Source organism: Pieris napi, chromosome 21, assembly GCF_905475465.1.
Source record: "Pieris napi chromosome 21, ilPieNapi1.2, whole genome shotgun sequence".
Taxonomy (NCBI): Eukaryota; Metazoa; Arthropoda; class Insecta; order Lepidoptera; family Pieridae; genus Pieris; species Pieris napi.
The window spans coordinates 8,518,362-8,546,003 of NC_062254.1; the positions used below are offsets into that span (position 1 = coordinate 8,518,362).

A 27,642-nucleotide genomic window follows, 5' to 3' on the forward strand; every position below is an offset into this window, starting at 1 on the left:
CTAATATCTTTTGTCTAGTCAGCATTTCCCACCGAGAGGTGAAACAATATCTAAATTATGAAATCAGTTCGGTATCATCCTTCGTCGCGGAAACACATTTATTGGTTTCCATTTTATTCTGTTCTTATAATTAATTAATATTCAAATAAAAGGTCAATTGATTGTATTGTGAAATCATTTTTCTTTTTTTTAAAACCCAATCACTGGGATACTTCTAACAGTACGCTCTTTTCTTGAAGGATATGATAAAAAATTTAAAAGACCATCAAATTTTAATCACAACCAATCGATTATCCCCTTGTTTTTAGGGGATAAACAATTTTATGTCATCCAAACAGATAAATGCTTTAAATTTCATGTTAGAAACTAGTTTTTGTCAGAGAGATTAAAACTTCATGTAAGTTAAGTGCTCGTTACTGCAGTGGCCTATATGCGACGAATGCACTTAGAACAAAGCAACCCAGTTTTAGTTTCAAAATTAACGCGCTTTTGAACATTACAAAAAAATAGGGCCATACAAAATAATTGTAGCGTCTACGTTTATATAAATAAATCAGTGGCAACCTTATTAGTCTGGGTAGATTTTTGTAACTGTATTATCATTTGTCAATCTAATAGGCAAGTAGGTGATCAGCCTCCTGATACACGCAGTCGACTTTTTGGATCTAAGACATGTCGGTTTCCTCACAATGTTTTCTTTCACCGTTCGAGCGAATGTTAAATACGCACATAGAAATAAAATCTGGGATTAGAGTCGCAAGCTGAAGCTACTAGGCCAACACTGCTCTCTACGTATATATATAACTTCTTTATTAACACAAAATTATTTGAATTAATAATACATATATATTATATATATAATACATTAAGAAGGCAACGGGCGGCATTATCGCTAAGCCAACCCTAGTAAGGAATAAGAAATAATAAGGGTGAAGAGCCTAAATTACCAAAAATAAAATAAATAACAATAACTTAAACAATTACAGAATGAAATTAAAACTAAAAGCTTAAGATTCACAATTTATCCAATGAATACAATTAAAAATAAATTATGATTTTTTTAAAGGTTGGAATACCTCCATAGGTGGCTGCCAACATATTCCTGATCTTGCCGCATAAATAACAATAGGTATACAGAGACCTTACTTAGTCAGAAGGAAAAGTTAATCTAAAATTTAAAAAAAAACCCCTTAAAATATATCTATAGACAAGTACAAGTTCTCATCTATAAATATAACACTTAGGACAAAATACACGAACTATACGTTCGGGCCAAAGCACAGAACACATCGTGATACTAGAAAATGTGACATTTATCTATGACATTGGTATCTCGCATTTACAGGCATTAAATCGCGACTGGTGCATACATTGGTATGTTAAAATTTTAAGCTTAAAAAAACTAACTAACCTGCTAATACGGGCACGATGGCTACCAGCAGCAAGTGAAGGTGAACAGCCATCGTAAGTCCTGGAAAAAATAAAATAGCATATTATTCTATAATAAACGAAAACATTTCATACTAAAAATAGTTTCCCTTCAAACAATCTCCTTACAAAATTTTATAAGCGATCCATACGTTTTGACTACGATTTTTTTTTACCAAGTGTTATAATAATTAATTAAACATTCAATGAAACAACACTTATAAATAACGTTTATAAAACAAATATAACCAAAACATTTTAAACTTCCTAGTAATAAAAGGTACATATGAAATTATCACAGTGTAAAGAAACTCCTCCGAAACGGCTTGACCGATTTTGTGTATTCGGTAGTTCTGTTAATAGTAAGTAGTAATCTCAATCAATGGCTCTATAGGCCCTTTGTGGGCCTTAGCCTCCTCAAGTATATTTCGCCATCGCAATCTCTTTCGTGCTTCTTGCCAACTTCGAAACCCTTCGGTTTCGAGGCCCTTGACAACCACGAAGGTAGCATTAAAAATACATATAACCCGTAATTTTCACCATTCTGACACCAACCCATATCTTTATTAGTACTACAATAATCTTTAAATGGCGAAACGTTTGTCAGGTCGGCTAGTATTTATATCGGAGTTATATGTATAACTTTCTCCTTCAATAACTGAATTTGAATAGAATTGTAATTACAGGCAATTAAAACCAAAGCTCTTTTTCATTTGAAACAAATCACGAAGTTATTTTCAGGTCGGGTGAGGGTCTCGATAAATGTAGAACCTTTTACAAAACAAGAACTGAAGTAGCAATTAAAGTCTCGCTTTCATTTAACATTTTAATAGAACGTACGCAGGTAATTGATTTTGTGTGTAAGATGTAATTTCCTCATGACTGTTAGGAATATAATATAATTTAGGTAAAAATACTACAACACGCGTTTATAATTATATATTTATCCTCTTATTAATTATACTCAGCATCATCAAAAATTAAATATAAAAGAATCATATTTCAAAAACCCGCCAAAAAGCTTCTCTAAACAAGATGGCGTCGCACCAATTCCTATGTAACCTGTAAACACGTAAACAATCAATTTTATTACGTATTTATATCATTCTTAAATAACAGCCCGTTCCCACTAGTCGTAAGTCGCATAAGACTAAAAGTCGAAAGTCTGATGTCCCTGTTCAGTGTTCACACTGCGTCGCGAGTCGTATAGGTCGTAGTTTCGCGCCATTCGGTACGTGGGTCGTTCTTCTTTTAAACCTACAATTTGATAAAGCTTTAGCTCAATTTTTAAAATAAAAATATAAAGCTTTCTTGTCAGTTTATATATATATTCTGATAGCAGATTTTCTATTCTATTGGAAAAAGTGGTTTGCCGAGATGTTTACAGATTTTTGTACGATTTTCTAGGCCTGAAAGAAAAATTCGACAAAAAAATTTACTATTTCGGCACGAAATCTTTTATTTTATTCTATCGAATACTCTTTGTCAAATAACTTGTACGTTTGTAATACATTAATTAACTAAATGAGCTTGTAGAAAACATATTAATATAATACATTTGTATGTATAAAATATGTTTTATTCGTGACCTAATACGACTCCGTCACATTTTCTGCTAATATAAATGTATTTTTTGCTATAAATCAATTTTTACTATCATTTAAAAATAAATACCAATATCACAGATAGCAATATAATCAAATAATATAAATATAAATTTTAAATGTTGCACTAGTCATAACAAAATATATAAAAGACAAAATAATTTTCCTATCAGGAGACAACATCGTGACGGAGTTTGATATTCTAGGGGATACCAGGCTGCGTTTTGGTATAAAACAGGTTTATTGTTCTAAAATAATTTATTTTGTTATACATCTTTTCAGTCTTCATCATTGTCATATAAAATAACATGAGATCGAACTTAGATAATTATTGAAATCACATTTGAGAACCTTTAGAATAAGAGATTCATATTTTAGTAAATTTAATGACTACTCATTCGTTTTAAGTAATTAAAGTCTAGTATAGCTTAACATCAAATTAACGTTTCCAAAAACATAAAATAAAATAATCATTAAGCCATTGATAGAAAGTCTTATTTTTCGAATATTGATAGTGGCTCTTCGAACTAGAAATATTGTCTCTTCCCTTTTTATTAACATTCGGAGCCTGGAGTGTTTGGTAAGAAGTACCGTAGACAGCAGTTTGATCAGTTGGATCTTTCGTTTTAAGCGTGGCGAAAGGCTGATCTTCATTGGTTGATTCATCTGGGCTGGATTATGTATACATAATATCGTAAAATCTTTTTCGGGGCATTTTAATTGTGTTCATAATATCTATGAGCATGAAATCTTCCACATCATGAATTATATCGTCTTCTTTTTCGTTAGATAAGAACACGCCCACAGTATATATATAGGCAGAGGCTGATAAATTTAGAATAAGAAAACAACGTCGTAAGAACAGAATTGTTCACAGCAACAACTAAATACCCTATGGTTTAAGACGAGTTTCCGTGAACATTTGGTGGACTTGCTTTGTTCCTTTCAGGGGCACAATATTATTTGGAATCGTTGTTGCTACCTTTTCTAAGTCTTAGTCTGTCAAAATGAACCGTTTAAATTTGTTGGCATCTTGAAAGTGGATAAGAATTGGAACATCTGCTAAAGTTTCCTCTACCTACTATGGCATCACCTTGGCGTTTCATTGTCCCTCCAACCATCAGAAGCTCCTTTTCCATGCCCTGATTCAAAGAAGTTCCAAGATATTTGGCGAAACCCATAATCTTCGAAAAAATTGTTTGCCATTAGGTAAAAGTGTGACAGAGTTGACATGTGACATAGGGGTAAAAACTTGTTGCTAAGTCGATAACATTTAAAAGCTGACATATAATTTATAATTTACTCATTGACAACAAAATATTTCTTATAACGTAAGAGTAGACAACAAAAAGTAACAATAATAACTATATTTTGAATCCATTACTTACGTGACGAAGCGGTAGCCGAATAAAAACACACACCTTCTGTCACAGCTTTCGAGCGATTGACGCGCTGACTTTTGATCTCATAGGGGAAAGTGTACCAAGGGGGGGAAGGAGGTCTAAACCTTCAATCACAGGCCACAAAGACGAGCGGCACAAACGCGTATTTCGAAGGACAACCCACGTGACAGAATTTACAAAATAAAACACCAGGCAGTAGGAGACAAGTATTTGATATTTTTTAAATATTTTATTAAAAGTGATAAAAAATAATGGTTGCTATTGCATGATAGGCAATATATTTAGGAGCTATAAGATATTTTTATGTTTTGTGTCATCATATAACTTTTTCGTAATAATATGGATTAAACGCAAGCTGAGGTAGCGGGAGACATAGGGAATTTGTATGAGATACACTTCTGTCACGCGGATTTACTACTTTGTCACGTACTTTTACAATTAAATTATTCAATATATTTGTTATTTGATCGTGCATAGCCATTATGCATATAGTACAGTGCATGTTGAAATACAATTAAGAAAAAAATAATAGTAATTTCCTTGTTTATTTTCTCACTGATTGGTGGAGACAACTAATTGTAGGTTAAAAAGAAGAATGACCCACGTAGCGAATTCGCGAGATGGACGCCGACGAAGAACTTGTTGTGCTCTACTACTTACGAAGAAAATTAAAAAAGTCAATTCCAAGAATATACTGGATGCACCCAATCCTAACAGAAAGATCGACTTTGGGAAGTTATAAAAATTTAATACATGAATTAAGAAATGACGAACGAAAATTCTTTAATTATTTTAGAATAAAAATAGAATAATATAATATAGAATAACAACGCGCTCGAGTCGATTAGATGCACGACTAGTGTGAACAGCAACAAACAGGCACCTATGCGAGCACGATTCGACGCGATTTTTAGTCTTACAACGGGCGCTGGCCCGTCGGATGGTTTTTTGAGTCGTATTAGACTAAAAGTCGCGTCTCATCCAATGTGAACAGCTCCATATAAAGTGTATGGTGACCAGAGCATTCGACTTTTAGTCTTATGCGACTTACGACTAGTGTGAACGGGCTGTTATACAAATACATATTTCGATTACAAACAGTCTCCAACGAAATTAAAATTCACGACAGCACAGAAGACATATTATTGACAAGCATGCGTAAACGTTGATTAAACTAATCTGTGAACGTTTTGTGTCACGTGACCGACTAAATTCAATATTCATTGATAAATGAATTCACAAGTTATTTAACTCCATAAAACTCTATAACGTCATTATTTATATTTATACGAAATGAAACTCCGAGCTAGTAATGCTATTAGATAGCCGAAGACATATTATTTACTGGCCTGTTATGTCATCGTTGATTCGACTAATCTGTGACTATCACGTGACTGACAATAACTTTTTTTTTACGATTTTTTGATAACTTAATGATTATTTGCATGTTCTTAACAGATTACTTTCAATAATAGTAATAGATCCCGCTATACAACGACCTTTACCGAGATGCTTATTTAATGAAACTTATTTTATATTTAATTTAATATGTCAATAAATATAATCCATATGGGTTGCCTAGCAAATTTCAGTCCAGAGTATGTTTAATTAATATTTAAAAAAAAAATTTTTTTTAATAATTAGCATGTAGTAAATTTTTTGAACTTTTTTCAATCAATATTTTTAATCAGGGTAGTATTATATATGTATCACTATAACCTTCTTTTATACTAAAGATGTATATATACTTTAGTGTCACATAAAAAATATACACATAAATAATTAATTGATTAAAAACAACCTAACTTTTGCATATTCTATGGGCTTCATACTTTCGATTGGTATAGAATTTATCTAATAATCATACCGGTGAAATGTTTAAAAAAATATTTTTTTTTTAAATTAATTAAAAATACTCTGGACTGAAATTTGCAAGGCAACCCATATGGATTATATTTATTGACATATTAAATTATATATAAAATAAGTTTCATTAAATAAGCATCTCGGTGAAGGTCGTTGTATAGCGGGATCTTAGACCATAACACTAACACAATTTTGTACTGAAGATTGTATGTGCTAGCATTTCCTATCTCCAAGAGAAGGCTAGTAACATACCACAAGGGTTTTTTTAAGACAGGCAAACGTGCTTACGAGACGCCAAAAAGGGCACCCATGGGCACCCATTTTAGTGAGTGTCATCCTTTGAGGCACGACAATGTTTTTTTTTTAAACAATTGAAGAACGAAATCTACCAGTGAAGACTCCCATCGGAAGTCGATCCAGTTCGCTAGTTCTCAAAAGAATATGTCTATTCGATTTCCAGACACAAGCTAGCGACACCATTCCCATATATTTATTTATAATATAGGAGAGAAATCGGGCTACACGGCTTACGGCCATGGGCACCTATTTAGTCAATGTATGTCATGACTGTCGGAAATTGATGTGACGGCAAGTATCTTAAGTATTAAATGTCGCTTTCATCCCCTTTAGAAAGTACTGTAGTATATAATTCAGAATTTATTCATTAAATTAAATTAATTAAGTATCGAAGAACACTTGTACTAGTACATCGTCTAAAGGAGAATATTGCATAAAGGGCTACACAGAATCCAGATCCTATTTCAGCTAATTGACAAGTAATATCGTTATCTACAAGTGGCAACACTAAAGTGGTTTGTTTATGGTCGATACGTCCATTAGTATTTAAATTAGTTCCCAACCTTAAATCGATATTCTCAAATAGCTTGAAACGTTATGCACGGGTAAATCTGGAGTCCCGTAATTACATAAAAGTGTGACATGGTAATAACTTCTATTTCACAAGTTCAGGGTCGGTACCCTGTAACTTCCAATAACGGTTGACTTTACTTGGTTTTAGGGCCGCACGACATCATACAGATCCTCGGTAAATCATCAGACAGTCTTTCGAGAAAAAAGTGTGCCAATTCATAAAAGGCTGCTCGCGAGTTCTCTGGAATTAAGTGTCCATGGGCGGCGGTATCACTTAACATTAGATGAGCCTCCTGCCCGTTTGCCCCCGATTTTATATATTAAAAAAAAACAGATGTTATAAGAATATTTGGGCTGAATTATTTCAACTATAGTGTTAAAGGCTCAAATCCCAAGAATTCTATGAAGTCAGAAAAATATTTTACACCTATTTTCCGGTGAAATAAGAAATAAAATTAAATTCGCGTGAATACTCGTTTCGTAGCTTTCAGTCTGCAGCTTGATTTACGTTTTGTCACTATATCTGCTACAATTTTATTCCGAAATTATGAATTCTCGTAGTTTTTCTAGGAAATAATTATTTTAAATCAACTTTTAAAAAAACTTTTAACCCAAGAATTAAGTTTGAATAAAAACCATATTTAAAAACTTGTAATGAAATCTCTTTGGTTGTACTATTTGTATCTGGCTGGTTGCCGATTCAAAAACTTGATTTAAAAAAAAGAATTATTAAAATGTTGCCTACAGCTATCATTTGTTTTTCTTTCTATCAACATGTCTAAAGAAGATATTTGATTAAACTTCATTATTCCTTTTGTGTAATAATTCAACCATCTATTTTATTGATTTATAGTGATTAAACACATTCTTTAATATATAATATCAATTGAAGAAAACCAGTTTGCAGCTTTTGGTAATGAGTTAGAGATAGAGAGGTATTGAGGTAGAGATAATAGAATTAAACTACGTTTCATGCCGGTTCACAATTCAAAAAACAACATGGCTTTGCAAGAAATAGGACACAACTTGCCACAACAATCCATTTGAGTAGATGAACCATTTAAAGAGATTACTTTAAAATTCAACTGACAGAACTGCCTTTTAAAACCCGAAATTATTTTACCAAATTACCGAGAGAAGAGGCGCGCTCGTTATAAATAAGATAAATTTGTAAGTCTATAGTGATGAAAAATAATGCCATATTCTTTTGATACCGAACCTTTAACGCATACAATCTTATTTCGTACAGTCAACAGACAACCTCAAATTTTGCGCCTTGTTAAATTGTTCACCCTCCAAAATCATTGAATAATGTGGTTCTCCAAACTTTTACGTCAGACTTCTGAATCTATTTCATGATGATTTAGAGCAATAGAAAGAAAGTCAAGTAGTTCACAACTGGAGATTGATCCTTCGAACTCAGGGATTTGAGATGGACACTGAGGCAATAAGTCTGATAAGCCTTGCTGACTCAATGAGTCTAAATTAAAATATATGCAAGAATCTGCATAACTATCGAAACATTGATACTGTTTAAAACTAAGGAACTTCATTTTTTTTTGTATAATTATAAAAAAGTTTATTTTTTCTCTGTTTGTTTTCGTTTCGTTTTTTTTTCTATTAATTGGTTTTATTTTTAACTCTTTAGATTATGGTGTTTTCTGTTCTTTTAGTTTTATATTAAGCAAAAATTGAAAAAAAAACTAAAACAACTAAATATTAATAGACACTTTAAGTAGAACGTTTAGTTTTATTCGAGTAAACAAGGAAACTATTCTTAGTAATTAAACTCTAGTGTTGCTACTAACGCCCCAGTAAACGAACGCAAACAGTCGAAACGACTGTTTTTCCTCTGCCATTTCTTTAGCCGTTTTAAAATACAATTTGTATTTGAATTTTAAATTTTCCTATACTGATTACTTTTTTTGTGTTAAAATTGTATTAATGACCTTTAAGTACATTCTAGGGTTTTCATAAAAATGAAATCAGTCAAAAACGCTGACAACCTGACAAACGATGTAAAGCAAAGTGTAATTGAGTTTTTTTAAAGTGTTGATGTTGATGTTAACCGATACACAGGACACTCTCAATGTCAGAGGGCTCGCGAGTGCGTTGCCGGCCCATTAAGAATTTGTACGCTCTTTTTTTGAAGTGCCCTAAGTCGAATTGGTATGGCAATCTGTATAAAACATGGCTTTTAAAAACGTTATGGAGTAAAATAATTATAAAAATCATTAATTAATTAAAAAAATTGTTATCGTCAGTCACGTGACACAAAACATGCTAGAAAATGTATAACGAATAAAAATGCTCGGTCCCTAGAAATTCGTTACAAAGAGTATACAATGAAATCTAAGAGTGACTATAATCAAATATCATACGCAGATGCATAAATTAATACACAACCAAACGCAAAATCACTCGTTCATTCACAACTGTAATCGGAACACGTCATTCTCAATTTAATTTCATTATTATTCACACCGTGTATATATTGACGTATTCGCGCTAATCCTCGAACTTATTAATATATCCTTGAATTTACTATACAGGATGTGAGCGTTATTTAATACCTCGGTTTAGTGTTTTCGCCTTCCATGAGGGGTCGTAAGGGGCCGTTCAAGTATTACGTAAGCACTATAGGGGGGGGAGGACTTTGATTTTATTTAGTGATTACGTCAACATTAATTATTTACTTTTTTACACATACATTGTCTATGCTTGAAACCGAATTGCATGTTTGAGGATTCTTACAAAAAATTAATACGCTTATGTACTGTTATTTTTGAGAGCTTTGCATTCTTTTGCTGACAAGAGGAGGGGAGGGGATTAATTGTAGTAAATCTGCTTATGTAAGTTTTCCACGGTCTTCACAAGACTAACTTTTGCGAACTAAGATCCAATTGTTAAGAGAAAGAGTATACTCCCGCCCTTAAAGGCAACGCGTGTAGAAGGGCTGCGATGACTGCCTTTTTGGGCGTCCCGCAGGCATGTTTGCCCCCCCTATACTATATAAAAAAAAACAATTATTGACTACGCCTGATCTCGTAATCATCAGTTTAGAGGGGATTTTAAATTACCAGTGGCGGTCTGGGCCATAGATTTCGGTATCTATTTTATGGTCATTTATTTTTCGTAAAAGGCTAGGTTATCAGCCTAACACACGCTGTCAAAGAAAAATCCATTTGTTCACAGAGAACTCACTACCTCAGGGTTTTTTTGTTTTTAATGTTACAGGAGTGATACTGTCGCCCATGGACACTCGCACTGCCAGAAGGCTCGCAAGCGCGTTGCCGGCCTTTTAACACGTTGAACGCCATGGGGGTCACCGGTGACCTCATCATTCCTCTATCATAGCGCCATGGGGGTCACCGGTGACCTCAAGTTATAGACATATTCAAACCGTTTTTTCTCGTCGTCTGCCATACCCACTGTTGATTTTAAAGTACTATGTGACCGGCACGGCGCCGTAGAACAATACTTCCGATTGGGACAAATGTACCTAGATAGTACATTGAAAAAATCGAAGGATTATAATATAAAATATAAAAAAGAAGCAAAAATAAAACTTCGTTCCAAAAAACTTGGATATTTAACTCAATTCAGTCTTTATTTTTTAAACAAAAATTAGCAGAAAGTATGTTGTGTTGTGTTGTGTACCAATATTACTGAAAAATAAAATTTATCTTTAGAAAAACTAGGAAATTGCAAAGTGTAAAAAAGTTCGGAAATCCACAAGGCCTTACAACAACCCAACCCTTAGAAATATTAATATTTAGCCTTAATTTTGTCAAATAATACAGTAAAAGTTGATGAGAAAAGATGTCAGAAAGAAAAACAATAACAATACATGCATACAGGGTTCACAATTATGTCAACCTAAGCCCAAACCGTTTTATGGTCATTTTACGATGATTACGATTTTTTTAAACCGCCCATTTTACGGTTCTCTGCAATGCCGAAGAATAGGCACCTATTTGGTCACTTATATCTACAGACCCTTCGGATTTATTATGATCCAATACGATCTTCGGCTTCCGAATCTGTTTGCCTGTTTACTCTACCACAGCAAATTTGTCGAAAGCAAAAGCACGTCCCTCTTATCCTTCCATTTTAACACCGTTACTCCGTCTTCATTCTCCACAGCCATTATTTTACCTTTCTACAATTCTGAATTCTAGAACAGCCTTACCCTCTTGTTTTTTCGCAAAGTGCCAATTAAATGGGTTTGTTTCTCCAATAACCTAGTTCTAAGCTTGTATACCAGTTGTCAGTTGCAAGTAAGTATAACCTAACGTCTTTTTATTTTCGGTATTAGCATCTGTTCGCTATCTGATTCTGAGTGGCAATCATTGTTTCTCAAAGGGTTTGTTGTAAAATAATATGGTAACGCGTTGATTTGTTGCAATTCATTCTGTGTCTAATTCCTCCATAGCTAAGCCAATACCTAAGGATCTCGTACATTATTAACGCAACCTAAGTTAAGTTCGTTATGTAGCGAAAACAAATTTAGTAGGAAACTAACAGAAAGAGCAAAGCAGAGGCAATCGTCGTAAGCGCGAGCGCACTAACACTGTCGAAGTGAATAGCGGGTGGCCGGCGGGGTGGGCGGCACGGCGCAGGGTAACGGAAAATGTCTTTTCTGTATTTGTGCGCCATGGGGTGCACCGGTGACCTCAGTTATATATTTGGCTGTAACTATGTAACCCATGGGCAGAATTTAATAAAACTACTATTTTCTATACATATATTATCATAATAAACAAATTACAGCAAAAAAGTTTTTTTACGATTTTTGTTTTTTTCTATTGGCGTTTAACGTGTTAAGAATTGGTACGCTCTTTTCTTGAAAGACCCTAAGTCAAATTGGTTCGGAAATACTTTAGTGGGCAGCTGGCTTCACGCCACTAAAGAGTTATAGCCCTATCAGTCTGGAGAAATAAATATATTATACAATACGATGAAGATGTATTTGACTACGAAACAACAGCATCAGGAGCTAATTTAGCCTTTTCTTATTTCTGCTCATCTTAAGCTACCAAAAAGCCCCTCCCATAAGCACAAGTCGTACACACACACCCTGTATTAGGAATTAATATTCTTTTTCCATTCTTTAAATACTCTGCTTCGTTTAAACCTACCTAACATTTGATTGACACCTTGTTACATCCTTTTGTATCGTCCTGTATCGCAAATGACCAGTGTTTGAATATTATTAATACGACCGTTAATTGGATGACAGGTTCATCATTTCCTGTTTTTTACAAGAATGGGCTTCCGTAGGCTTTGCGGTTGAGAAGTGTCATAACGTTTCACTTGGTAAACTCAAAGGGCGTGTAAGCAGGTCTTAGGATTAAATTGTATCATATTTTCTTGATGAACAGAAACACATAGGTAACGAACCTATCTGTTTCTGTTCTGTTTGTGTTCTGTGTAAAAATAAAAATAAAATAAAATATGTTTATTATGGAACATAAGATACATGTATCACTTATTCCACGTCATTAAATTTGAAGGCATCCCTACTCATCGGCAAAGAAGACAGAGGGTGTAGGCCGAGAGAAAAAGCCGGCGTAAAAAACTCTCGGTACTCTTTTAAAACAGCGAATCATCAAACAACACTTATTTAAAACAAATATCGCAAATTAATTAGAAGTAGCCTGTCTAGCACTAGTCCCAGGCCCTTTTATCAACTAGATAATCGTTGACTTTATAGTAAGCCTTTTTACACAGCTTTTCTTTAATACATTTCTTAAATTTATTGAAAGGCAGTGATAAAAGAGCCTCCGGGATTTTATTAAAGAAGAGTATCCCTATCTCCAAAAAAGAATTACTAACTTTAGATAGTCTAGTACGGGGAAATTGCAGCCTGCGTTTGTTCCGTTCCGTGTACTTGCTTGGGTCCTAAGATGATAAATTAAAGACACAGGAATGCGTCCCCTGCCTCATTAGAATGTTACAGGACATCGTCCAAATTCATAAGTCATGTTTATTTTACCATATTCCAAATACAAAATGAACGCGTAATTTGTTTAAAAAACAAAATATTCCAAATTCAAACAATTGTCATTTTGTCACGCCACAACATCGGGAGTAATTTTCTTAAAAAAATAATTTAAAAAATACTTTGTAATCATTTAATACTTATACTTCCGTGGCACTGTTAAATTTATTATAATTAACGAAAGGACGTGTTAGCCGAGATTAGTTCTATTTATTCCAAACATAGTTAATATGGTTAATAGTTACATGCACGTAATGTCCCGTTATTGGACAATGGGCCGATATTCCCCTAATTGGTCGAGAATTGGGACACGTACGTGATTAATTAGTGAAACAGTCGTAATCACTACGTCATATACGGTTCAAAAGTTAGTTACATCAAAGACGATCCAAATTATCTAAAATCTATCTAAAATTCTCGTGTCACAATTTTCGTTCCCATACTCCTCCGAAACGACTCGACCGATTCTTATGAATTTTTTAAATGCATATTCTGAGAATCGGACATCTATTTTTCAACCTCCTATATATATGTTTTGACATTTGTTTTTTACGATACAGCATACAAAAATACAACCCTTAACTATAATTAATCTACGATCAACCCTTATTTTTATTATAGTAGATAGTTATTTTTATTGAACTAAAGAAATGTTTTCTAGAAATAATATACATGGGACAGCAACGTTTGCCGGCTCACCTAGTGTTATCTATAAAAAATATTTTTTAATGGTTATTATTGTTCGAGCAGTGTAGGCCTAGTGGCTTCAGCGTGCGACTCTCATCCCTGAGTTCGTAGGTTCGATCCCCGGCTGTGCACCAATGGACTTTCTTTCTATGTGCGCATTTAACATTCGCTCGAACGGTGAAGGAAAACATCGTGAGGTAACCGACATGTCTAAGACTAAAAAGTCGCGTGTGTCAGGCACTGGAGGCGATCACCTACTTGCCTATTAGATTGAAAAATGAAACAGATTCAGAAATCTGAGGCCCAGACCTAGAGGTTGTAGCGCCACTGATTTTTTTTTTTTAATTATTGTTCGTAAATACCTTTGTTTAGTGTGCGGGAATGCGCTTTTTATCCTTAATTACGACCGCATTGTGTTGCACTTAAAGCAGTCTGTTTTAACCGTCCCGTAAACATTTTACGATCGAAGACTGCATATTAATATATGCGGGTCCATACAATACTACCGCGGTAGAGTTCATATATTTTATTACATATTCGCGGAGGTCCGGTTATGAATACAAATGCCTTTTATATAAGGTAATAATTTAAAACTAACTAACTTTAACTTCAATGTAACTCAAACTCAAAATAACTTTATTCATATAGGTAACTAAGTACACTTATGAACGTCAACAGAAAATATGTTCAATTGATTCTAAATTTACATTTACTACCAGTTCGCAAGTGAAGGTCGTAGAGCAAGTCTTAACTAGCAAGAAACTCTCCGCCATTCTTTTGGACGCAAGGAACATTTACTAAAAGCGAAAGGGATATGTGGGACTTGCCCACAACCCACCTCTGCTAAACAGAGAACCGGGTGAGCTATAACCACTGAAACCACATCGGGTAGTACCATCACGACCGCATCAAAGAGGCCCTCGAGGTGTGAACTACATAGGTTTTTTTTATAGAACAGGGGGCAAACGGGCAGGAGACTCACCTGATATTGAGTGATACCCATGGACCCTCCCAATGTCAGAGAGCTCAAGAGTACGTTGCCGGCCTTTTAAGATTTGGTACGCTCTTTTCTTGAAGGAACGAAGGACCGATCCAGCTGATCAGTGATTTTCAGTACGTCTTTCATCGTGGTCGCTCGCTTCCTTGTATACCTTACACATAGATGGGCAGAGGCATTTGAGATTAAAGTGGAGGCGCTAGCGGTTAGTTTAGATACAGCGTAAGCCTTTGATCGGGTGTGGCATAAAGCGCTCTATCAAAAAATATATATAACTTTCCATCCTGGTCATAGGATCATTATTATCATTTGAGCGGGCAAGACACTCTCATACAAGAGTGAAGTAGTAAAGTAGTACTCTCTCTCTCTCTCTCTCTTTGCTGTTTTTGGCCTCATTGGCAAACAAACTTTAACACTAAGCTAGAATAACAAGCTATAGAACTAACACAAATAGTTTATTAAGGAATTTAATAAGGCACGGCGGTGCCGAGCTTTGAATATTTGCTAAATATTTCTGCTAACCATAGTTTACCGGTGGTTAATATTGGCTGACTTCATTTATACCAACTGTTTACAAGTCCCGATGCAGTCTCAATCAAATCAATTGCTTCAATTGAATGGTGGGAATCTGGTTATAAAGTTTGCAATATAGACGACAAATTGATACCAAAACCCTTCAGAGGGGTTGTGGGGCAGACTCTTTACGCTTATTTATAAGACGGTGACCAGTTTTTCATGCCTAATGGCGGGGAAGGGCCGGGGTAGATATTTCAATTTGAGAATAAACTCAAACTCAAAATATAGGTAAACAAGAACACTTATGAACGTCAAAAAGTTAAATTAATTGTAAATTTACATTTACTACCAGTTCGTAAGTCAAGGGCGTAGAGCGGGCAAGAAGAACTGGCAAGAAACTTTCCGCCACTCTCTTTAATGGCTAAGTTTTGAGTCATACAAATTGTTTGAACTGGAGCAAATCAATCCCAAGGATTAGCATCATTTGAGTATTCGTCACATTTATAAAAAGCTTTATTTATTCAGTGATAATTCTCTAATTTCGCTTGGGAGTTTGTTGTAAAAACAAATACAATTTCCATATAAGGTGTGGTTCATCTTCTGGAGCCTGGTTGGTCGTACACTCAAATTAGAGTTAAAACTTCTTCTTGAAACAAATCTTTTTACGGTTAGACAATATGAAGACTTTTTGGAAACAAACAGCGACCACACAAACAACACCAACCTACAAACAAGATATCCAAAAAACGCACTTTCGAAGCAACGCCTTTTCTCCTTCTGTCCCTTGTTTAACCACATTCTTAAAACTACATTTTTACTAACGATTCCAAGTTATATATTCACTAACAATTTTAAACAACATCTCAACCTGTCTATGTTGAAATAGAAAGTATTGTTTATATGCCACAATAATTTAATAATAAAATGTAAATGTTATGTATAAATTATTATGTACCATGTATGTATCAGGGAATCCTAGTGTGGGGATAGTGCACTTTATTTTTACCTAATATCCTTTTTATTGTGTACAGTTTGTCTTTCTTAATTAAATAATACTTGTTGTACCCTTTGTAGGTGTATCTTTTTTACTGTTCCATATTAGGGTTGCCTGGAAGAAATTAAAAGGGTTCCCCAATTTTACACATTGACATGTATTGTTAAAATGAATAAACACATTTTTATTTTTGTTATGTCCATATAGTCCAAAGAGGGGACATTTTATATACATATGTAACAAATAAACTTAAAAACTACTCATTTCAAAAATTAATTAAGTACAATGACATTATATTTTGTTTAAAAAAACTTATGGGAAGCAAAATTACGTAGCAAATTCGTAATTTCTGTGCTGTTTGATTTGCAAAATATTTGTTAGTAATTTGTATTTATTTAACAAAACTCGCTACATTTCATACCAAAATATATCTTTAAAATTTTCCTCAGACAATAAGTTCTAAGTCAGCGAAAACTAGTGCCAAAATATTGTCAAGAAATGCCACAAAACTGTATGAAATATTCACTTTAATATTGCTGTCAATAAGATTATTCTCATTACCTATTGCAAGCCGGCTTTCCGCAAATTCAATAAATATAGCGGAGTCGCACAATCCCCAACCTAAATACCTTTAGCCTAGGTTTTGTTGAACGAAGAAAAACTTATACAAGACCGTGTTTTCCGTAACTAGTTCTTCAATTAGGAAAGAGAACGGTATATAACGTAGGGGTCTTTTTAATATGAGGTGAAAATGCGCTTACGCAGGCCCGTGCCATGGATGTTGACACGGGGATTGTGGGGCTGGGTCTACACTCAAAGCCCCCTACTATTCAGAGGGGTAGCGAGACCCACTAAAAACAGCCCTTCACACGCCCTTGAGATGGGCCCTCGAGGTTCGACAGGCATTCTACCCAATGGATAATATACTGGTCTAGCTTATAACGCATTTAACAAGAGTTTTACTAAAAGGCTCTCAAACATTGATACATGAATTAGTCTAAGGCGCAATTTCGATATATTTTTGATCCAATACTGTACCCTTAATTGACAATTTGCTCGGCTCCTCATAACGCACTAGAGGCGGAGAACAATAGGTAATTAAATCATGATTTGCGCTCCAACCGAAGGAAGACAGCAGATGAATTATCCCATCGCATGTCTACTAGGGAACTAGAGATGCTGTCGACCAATCAGAAACAAACGTGACGCGCCATGACGTCGTATTATACATACTCGTTCGCAGTTCTTTACGAAATTGCCTGACACAGGGTAACGACCGTGAAGACGCGTGGTGCGTTCATTATTTTAAGAAAAGGAGTAAGTAAGATATTTACTACATTTAAATAATGGTCTAGTAATGCTAACTTTAAGTTGGCGCCTGGTAGACCCCAGAGCTGGTGCTTTTCTCGCTCAACGAATAAGTATCGCATATAGCGAGGAAATGCTGCCGGCACTAAAGGTACACGGGGGCGAAACATTTTTAATTTGTTTTAATTGTGTATCAATTTTTAGTTATTATTATTACAATATAGGGTAAGAATATTGTAAATACTGTATATGTACGGTTCCTGGGTCAACGGCTTTAAATAATAGAGGATTTTAGGTTTACTCTATATTAACCACTCGCGTACAACAATAGAATATAAGCGAAATAATGAAATGTTAATGGCTATGTAATGACATGCACCAGTTGAAGAGAGTTCCTACGTCTGGCTATTCGACCGGAAAGTATCAGGATCTCCGCGCTTATAAAACTAAGAAAGCCTGAGTGAGCAAAATGTACAGGCTTGGCTTGGAAAAATAAATTTAACGCGGTATTATTCTAAAATAAGTTCTGAGTACTTGAATATATTTATACTTAGAAACGTGCCTCTGTTACAGTATCCAGTATCTTTAATTAGCCCAAGAAAACAATAATGCTAAAGAAACTATTCTGAGTAGCGGAATATCAATTACAATTTGTAGCAAAAGAAAGAAAATAATTTTCAGGTGGACCGTGACCTTTAGCTATTTTCGTTTGGCTATATTGTATGAATGAATGATAGTGTAAATCTTTGGTTTTTGTTACTACTACTAAACTTGCATCGAAAAATATATTTTCATAAAAATAAAGTTCAAAAACACAATTGTTTGCATTTAATCTTTGGAGGTACTGAACTGATTTTGGAACTCAATCTCCAAAATTTCGGAAATTAATTTAATAATCTGTTAAATTCTAATTCAGTTAAATATACAGTGTTACATACTTTTCTTGGCCGGTTAGAGCGTTGCTGTCATGGATTAGTAATGCCAGTAAATAAAAATTAATCATTATAAGGGGAATAATTTGAAGTCATGCTAACTTAATAATTTATTAAAATGTCTTGATAAAATAATGTATACTAGTATCTAGAAAAAACAGTTCTAGGCTTAAATGTGACAAACTTAGGAACGACTGATGTGATAGGTTTTGTTACCTGTACTAATAATATAATATCTTTTAAGATACCTAGCAATCAGAACCGTTCGATAGCTAATACTTTGTCATGTTAATTAATAATGTAAAGAATAAAAATAAATACATTTTAGTTAGATTTTTATTAGATGTTAGATAGTAAAACTCGCACGTTGTTTTTGACAGCTTGTCAGTTAGCTGTCAGTCTGACATTACAAAATGGCGATGGTAGTACCAATGTCAGCCGCCGGCCAAGAAAAGTAGACCCTAGGACCGTGGGATCCAAGTGCACCCACCACCCATCGCTGATGGTTTCCTCGCTCAGCGAATAAGTATCGCAAAGAGAGGAAATGCTGCCAGCGTTAAAGGTACACTGCCACAGGGACAAAACTTTTTAAATTCGTTTTAAATTTCTGTTGTTTTATATATATTACTACTGCATAGCATTAACCTTAGCCAAGCGTTGCTGTGGAGGTTTTGTTATATTACATAGTAGCAAACTATTCAAGGGAAACGGTAGGAGAACACCAGTCAATAGTCATGGGGTCCACCATGCTTTTTTGGTGGTTATGCCATTAAATTGTAGCTTATGTGAAACGTTGGTACTTTCAACACAGCGCCATCTGTTAGAATTGTGACTATCAAATAATAAACAAATATTTTGCAATAAAATAATATTGCGGGTATAAATTGGGATTTAAGCTATCCTATCTTTTAAGTTGGATTAAACTACACACGGTGTGCAAATTTGATTGATATCGGTTCGTTAGTTTAGGAGTCCATAGCGATTAGCGTACAAACAACGTGACACGTAATTTATATATATATTAAGAAGATGTATGTTAAGAATATTGTAAATACTGTGTGCGTGTGTTGGAAACAAATATTTAATATAAACATTCGACTTTTCAATTAATAAACTCTTTCGAGGCATAAAAAACTGATTGATTCGTGTAATGATGTCAGTGTAGCATCGATGAAACTCGAGTAAAACCGGAAACGCCGTGTGTGGCCTCATCGACACTATAGAGTTTCAAAATAACCACTCGGTAATCGATTTTATTGATTCGCGGGCATGTATGGGATATTTCCTATGTGATAATATGTAGGTGGTTTTACCTAAAACCGTTATATACCTCCGGTTCATCGTCTATAACTAAATAATAGATGTATAATGAAATTGATGCGTTTTTTTAATACAACTAGTTGACCCGGCAAACGTCGTTTTGCCATGTATATGTTAACGTAAAATTGTAAACACCGATAGATTGTAATCTATCTCGCGAGATTATAAACTGTCGAAAGATTGTGAACCTCAGCGTACTGCTTACAATTTAACGTATTATTATTCGGTAGATTGTACTACACTAACTTAGTTATCATTCAAACTTCTTTGGTCAATTACAGATTAATTTAACTTCTCAACAATTTCATATAACTACCGAATAATAATACGTTAAATTGTAAGCAGTTCGTTGAGGTTCACAATCTTTCGACAGTTTACAATCTCGCGAGATAGATTACAATCTAACGGTGTTTACAATTTTACGGTGACATATATATATTATTTCTCGGAAACAATTTTTTAGTTCAATAAAAATAACTGTCTACTATAATAAAAAATAGGGGTTGATCGTATAGGGGTGACAATAAAGGGTTGTATGTATTTTTGTATGCTGCATAATGATAAAAAAATACAAACATTTTCGTCTAAAAATTAAAATTTAGGGGTATGAAATAGATGTTGTCTGATTCTCAGACTTACTGAGAATATACATAAGAAATTTCATAAGAATCGGTCAAGCCGTTTCGGAGGAGTATGGGAACGAACATTTTGACACGAGAATTTTATATATATGGAGATTTGCCCCTTTTATAGATCAGTTACCGGCAAATAATATAAACTGGAAACGATTAAATTTTTCTGAATTACTTTAATTAGTGCAAATCTTTCGAAATCCTTCGAAATTTTATAATACATCCTACTAGACATAATATATTTGAATAAATAATTCAGATTTATTTATTTATAAAAGCTTGCAAACGCTCGGCATACTGATACAAAAAAAAACTGGAAATGTTAAAAACACACTAACACCGCTCCCATGACCTCGTAATTGAAGTTCATTTTGATATATAATATTTAGAATAACACAGGTCTGCCCTGCGATTCTGTAACTCACTTTTCGAACTCACACAGCGGTTTTCGCATCGGCGGTCGCTCTCAAATCAGTCGTGAAGCAGTCATTTTATGATTTGGCATTCTGACAAGGTGGGAGCATGAGTTACAGAATCGCAGGGCTGTTATGATTTTTTTTTTAATAATTGCAGGCCAAACGCGTTGGTGTTAATATATGTTGCAAATAATAACTTTATTTTATTATGTCACGTCACATTATTAACATCAATTCTTTTGTCTGTTTTTACGATATTTATTCTGTGTGCAACTATCCTATACTCTTTGGCTGATCATTCTAAAGTATATTTACCGTCTTATAGTCTGTGACGATCCATAATTAAAAATAAACAAAGATTTTCATTCATTTTATCAAATATTTGGTCCAATTTAAATAAAAAAGATCATCAGAATCTTCTAAATATGAAGTATTATATATATGACTATTGTTTTAAATAACTTTTAGAACATTTATAAGAAAAACAGTTTTTGAAATTAAAAATAAAATAAATCAGTGGCGCTACAACCTCTTTAGGTCTGGGCCTCCGATTTCTGAATCTGTTTCATGATCATTTTTAAATCAAGGCAAGTACGTGATCAGCCTCCAGTTCCTGACACACGCCTTCGACTTTTGGGTCAAAGACAAGTCGGTTTCCTCACGATGTTTTCCTTCACCGTTGGAGTGTATGTTAAATGCGCACATAGAAAGATAGTCCATTTGTACACAGCCGGGGATCGAACCTACAACCTCAGGGATGAGAGTCGCACGCTGAAGCCACTAAGCCAACGCTGCTCTTCTGCTTTTTGAAATTAACTTTCAAAAAAAAAAAATTGGTTGTTTGTAAAGTAGGTTTACGATCGAGATGTTTACGTGATAACGTCTTATTGGTGATATAAGTTTTTGGGAAGTAAGGAATTAATGAAGATAACAATTTTTTCAAATTTTAAATTACATCTATCGTTTTATTCACACTTTTGATGATAAATTTCGGGTGTAAAATGACAAGTTTACTTATTCGACGATGATATACATTTTTCTTCATACATTCACGGAATGACTGGCAGCGCTCGAGATGAGACGGGAGATCGGTCCGTCTCTCTCTCGTTATACCTGCGATCGCGCTCGTGAGGGTTTTGGTGTGACACAAGTTTCTGAACATGTCACCCGACTAAAACGATTTTAAAGACGTTATCACGTCAAAAATTAATATCAAAACAGCATGTGAATTTCACGAAAATGTAAATAAACTTATCAGTCGCGTCTTTATACCCTCTTTGCAATTCAATTTAATCTTTCCACAGTAATAAACCCAAACTTTTGGGTAAATATGGTCGCGCGAGTCGATTTAATCCCAGCTTTTCACGAAAAAGTTTTAACTGTCGTTAAGTCCCTAATAAGGGAATGAATTCAAATAAGAGTAATTTTTGATCGCGCCTCTTACAATGGCGAGTTTCTTTTATAAAACTGAAAATGCGAGATGTTTATAACGTGGTTATTTATTACATAATAAATAATGTTATATATTCCTACAGTGTACTCTTTATAACGTCATTCCTTATAACAAAAATGGGTTTTGATACATTAATTCACTTTTTTATAACGCAACAGCCACTGTCTATTACGACAGCGGCTCAGCATCATTTATACTCCATATCCATACCATTTCAACCCCTATTTCCAAGATGGCGGCCGTGGGACAAGGGTGGCGACCCCACAAACTTGTTTTTAGCTTTACACTGACCCCCCCTACACATCAAAAAAATAAAATTGCGTCCTAAAAAACGCGAGGTAAGGCCTAAAAAATGTAACATTTCAATGGACTAGAAATATTTTCATATTTAGACATCAACAACATACTTGTTTTTATAATTAGATTACAAAACTAACCTATGGAGGTGCCGAAATTTCTAAGAAAGATACCTTAGGTCAAAAACAGCCTTCTCGCCTTTGTTATTGTGAATTGTATTAACACGTATGCCATTATTCTTAGCGACATTGCCTGTAGGAAATTTTGGTCTCAGTTACTAAACGCACCATTGTCACCTATCTATTCTAAATTATTGTAATTAATCAATTTGGTGTTTTATCTCTTTCCTGTGTTTTAGCTGTCTATAACGAAGAAAAATGCTCGGTCCCTTGAAATTCGTTATATATGTCAACGTAAAATTGTAAAAACCGTTAGATTGTAATCTATCTCGCGAGATTGTAAACTGTCGAAAAATTCGGTATATTGTAATCTATCGGAGTGAATCCGTCAAATTGTGAAACGGATCGCACCTCGCACGCTGATTGGTTGAACAGAATATGCCCCGCGCGACCATATTTGTTTGTTAATTCGTTTGTTGCCGAATGTAAATTGATTGTTTTGATGAATGTAAATTGATGTCGTGTTGAAAGTCACTCACAGCTTTAGAATTAGTTATATGAAATTATTGGGAAGTAAAATTAATCTGTGATTGACCAAAGAAGTTTGAGTGATCCGTTTCACAATTTGACGTTAAATTGTAAGCAGTACGCTGAGGTTCACAATCATAGAGTAGTAGCTCGAGCCTAAGCTCTTAACCATGAGGTCGTGTGTTCGAATCACGTTTGTGCCAATGAAATTAAAATAGCCTATTCCCAATAGATACTCGCTACGGTGAAGGTAAATATTGTGTGGAAACCGGGATCTGAAATCGATGGCGTGTGTGAGACACAGATGCATTTGCGCATATATAGAAACAGGACAGCAGTGTTGATAAGTAATACAATATAAAGGAGGTCAGACAACGCAAATAAATGCATAATTATTTTAATTCCTACGTTTAATTAAGCTTAAGTAGAACCTTATATGTAATACAAACCCGGGCATACGGTGAAACATAATAACTGTAATAATTACGCCCATTTAATGTTTGCTCGTACAAATAAGAAAAATGTTTTCTGATGTTGCAACAGTGTAATATTTTTTAATTACTTAGCATTTCCTCGCAACGTACTTGAAGTTTTCTTTACGGAGATTTCTTAGAAACAATATTAATTACTATACGGCTGCGACAATATTAGCACAAAAAAGCAAATTAATCCAAAAATTTTCTTTTGAACGCATAATATAACATCCGAACATAAAAAAACCAGTTCATCACTCAGCGTATTGACATTAAAAAAAAGGGTGCGTGTACTTATGTACGCGCGTAAGAACTAAGAAGTTATACTTCTTTGGCTTTCTTTATTTTTATTAAATATAATTTATTAATATTTAAGGTAAACAATTTAATAATATTTAATATTTAGTATATTATTCAATTATTAATTAATATTAATAACAATTATTATTATTATTTTATTATACCTATTATTAATTCAATTTAATAACTTGGTATGTTTCATAACCTTTTAACTAAGTAACAATAGGTCTTTATGAAAAAGCATTGCTAAATTTCTTTGAAAAAATAGTTAAAACTCCTTTATTTGTTTAAAAGGTAAATGTCATTATGGTCATTCAAAATTCTTGGCGTAGCTGCTAACTTCACGCATATTCTATTTCTTTTTACTTGTAGATTGTCTAATTCCCATCTCGCTCGCGCACCCTATAATCACACTGACAACTTTGTGTCACGGTGCGCGCGCAATCGTAAAATTTCACTCTTATCAATTTTTCATAACGCGCCTAAAGAAGTATAACTTCAAAAATTAGGTGTGGGCCTCAGATTTCTGAATCTGTTTCATGATCATTTTTCAATCTAATAGGCAAGTAGGTGATCAGCCTCCAGTGCCTATATTATATTGAGTTTTTAATATAGAGTCAACCATTGATAGTATAGTGAAGCATCAATATATAATTATTGTTTTCAATTCAAGCATCACATACTTAGATAAAATAAAATCTACGATGAGTGATTTTGGTTAGTGCCCGCTCTTAAACAGCGCTTTCGCAACAAAAAAGACACATTTGTGTCAAACAGCTTTCTTATGTAGAGTACACATAGCGTAGCGAAAATTTAACACTATTTTCTTTAGTAATTCGCATATGTAAAAGCTTTCCACAACGCCTTGAGCACTTTCCTACAAACAATCGCTAATCTGATTCTACGAAGACCTTAATGCAGTTTGGAGCGCATGCTCGCGTCTTTTGTTAAAGGATAAAATAATGGCGGTCGGGTTCAACAATATTATAAACTTAATATAAGTGATAACTTACTAGAGTTTCTTAAGGCAGTTTTTGCCGCGCACCACCACTATGTGGAACCAGCTGCCCTCTGAAGTATTTCCGAACCAATTCGACTTAGGGTCCAAGAGAGAGCGTACCAATTCTTAAATGACCGGCAACGCATTTGCGAGCTTTCTGTTAATGTCAGTATCAATATCACTTAACATCAGATGAACCTCCTACCCGTTTGCTTCCTGTTAAATTTAAAAAAATCTCTGTTCATCATCATCATCAATCAGATTGCAGCAGGGGTTTCATTTTCTATGCGCAAATTGAGTTGCTGTACCGGAATCGGCTTAATGAGGCAGACAGCTGATCAATTACCTAAAAAGAAGTAGAAATAAAAGAACTTAACTACTTTGTAAAAAGCACTTTACAAATATAGTATTGTCTTTGATTTACATAACTTTTACACATTTAAAGAAAAACGCTTTTTACCGGATTAAAGATGATGCCCACCTCGAGGAGGAACTACAGCATGTCAAACAGGTGCTACACCGAAACAAGCTGCGCATCCCCCGGCTACATCACAAAAACAAAAACAAGACACAAACAGTTCCACGCCAGCCAGCCTACTTGCCATATGTAAAGGGAGTTACAGATAGAATTAGCCGGATCCTAAAACGAGCTTCTATTCATACAATTTTCAAGCCGCACAAGAAGATTCAGCAATTCCTAAGACCAATCAAAAGTAACACCCCATTGCAAGATGCAGGTATATACAAACTGGATTGCGACTGTGGCCTGTCTTACATAGGGCAAACTAAACGCAATATGTCCAGCAGACTCAAAGAACACATTGCAGACATAAGACATAGACGACACACAAAATCAGCAGTCTGTGAACACATACTAGATAGGCCTAATCACTACATACGCTTTGACCAACCAAAAGTACTTGCGAAAGAGAAAAGATTCTTCCCAAGATTGGTACGCGAAGCCATTGAAATCAAAAAACACCCCAATTTCAATAGAGAAGACGGCCTAAAATTGTCAAACACCTGGGATCCAATAATATCCAAATTAAAATCTCAAAAAGAAAAACAATCCGCGAAAATAGAGGACACCGTGAGCCATTTTTGCCAAAACCCTCCATCTTTTAGTCGATACCAACTCCGGGGAAACAAATACAGATAAGGCAACTTTCTCTGCAGCTGTGATACCTTTTGACATTCAACATCTTTTGTCTTCAGTCACCGTGACCACGCACGCTGTAAAGCACGCGAAACGTCGGATAAATTTAAAATTATGTCAAATAGTTGTAAATTTATAATAATAATACATAACTTTAATCCGGTAAAAAGCGTTTTACTTTACAAATAATCGTGATTGTACGGCAAAGAACTGTTCTGTAGCCGTTGTTACACAATTTAATCTTAAAACAATAAGCCCTAAGTACATAGCTCGGTTCGATATATTCTGAACATGAAAGCACACAATTGACAAGGATAAGGAAGATATTAGTATGGGAACAATAAAAGAGGGTAGACTGATAATAAAGTAACTAATACTTAGAATTTTTGTAATTCTTGTACCTACTTCTTATTCTTTTTTGCATCGCATCTTGCACTTTACATCATATTTCTTTGTTTAGTTTTTTCCTTTCTATGGTTGCCTGGAAAAGATCGCTTGTTTGCGATAAGGCCGCCCCTTGCATTCCTTATAATTTTTATGTATTATGTTATTTGTTTTTCTATAAATGTAACGAAGTGTAAATAAACGAAATAAATAATACTTTGCCTTTAAATAGTTTACACTCACTAAACAATTATGAAACAAATAATTAATATTGGCAAAAGTGTAATCAAATTCAAGTACGTCTAGCATAACCCAAGCCAAACAAAAAAAGTGAATTAAATGTGATGATCGGCCGAGTTCAAATATGACCCTTGTCAAAATTTATAAAATACTAATTCAAATTTCGAACATAATTAAACTTTTAATATATTTAAATATGTCCCACATTATCTTCCAAAAGCGATAGTGATACAGATTATGTACACAATTTCTATGTAGTCAAATCAATAGCGCGATCGTACCATTAAAAAACTAGAGATTCATGGACAAACTAGAACGAAAATACTGGAGTTAGGTTTCCTTGTTGTACAATGTAACATTTATTTCCATACAACAACTCTATTTGTTTAGATTGTATTTTATTTGGTAATTTTAAAAACGTTACACCGAATAGATGTTAAGATACGAAAAGCTAGAATGGCATCAAACATAATGACTTGGACCTAATGTAATCCTGATTATGTTTTATCTAATAATATTATAAAGTTAAAAATGTCACTCGATCTCAAGAACTACAGGTTCTAGTTCTTTTGTGTTTATACTATAACACACTTCGACCAAATAAACGCGGGTGAAACTGTAGACAAGAGCCGTGTTGGCCAAGTGACTTCAGCGTGCGACTCATCCCTGAGGTCGAAGGTTCTATCCTCGGCTGTGCACCAATGGACATTCTAGG

At 34.3% G+C, this 27,642-nt stretch overlaps 1 protein-coding gene across 1 annotated transcript in view; it reads right to left on the bottom strand.

Annotated features, from left to right (window-relative positions):
* LOC125060453 (interference hedgehog-like) overlaps positions 1 to 27,642 on the bottom strand; it is a 103,934-nt gene that overhangs the window by 64,332 nt on the left and 11,960 nt on the right. The window contains exon 2 of the mRNA XM_047665357.1: positions 1,412 to 1,471. Within this exon, the coding sequence (XP_047521313.1) occupies positions 1,412 to 1,463 (52 nt within the window). The 5' untranslated portion in view covers positions 1,464 to 1,471. The remainder of the gene's footprint in view (positions 1 to 1,411; positions 1,472 to 27,642) is intronic.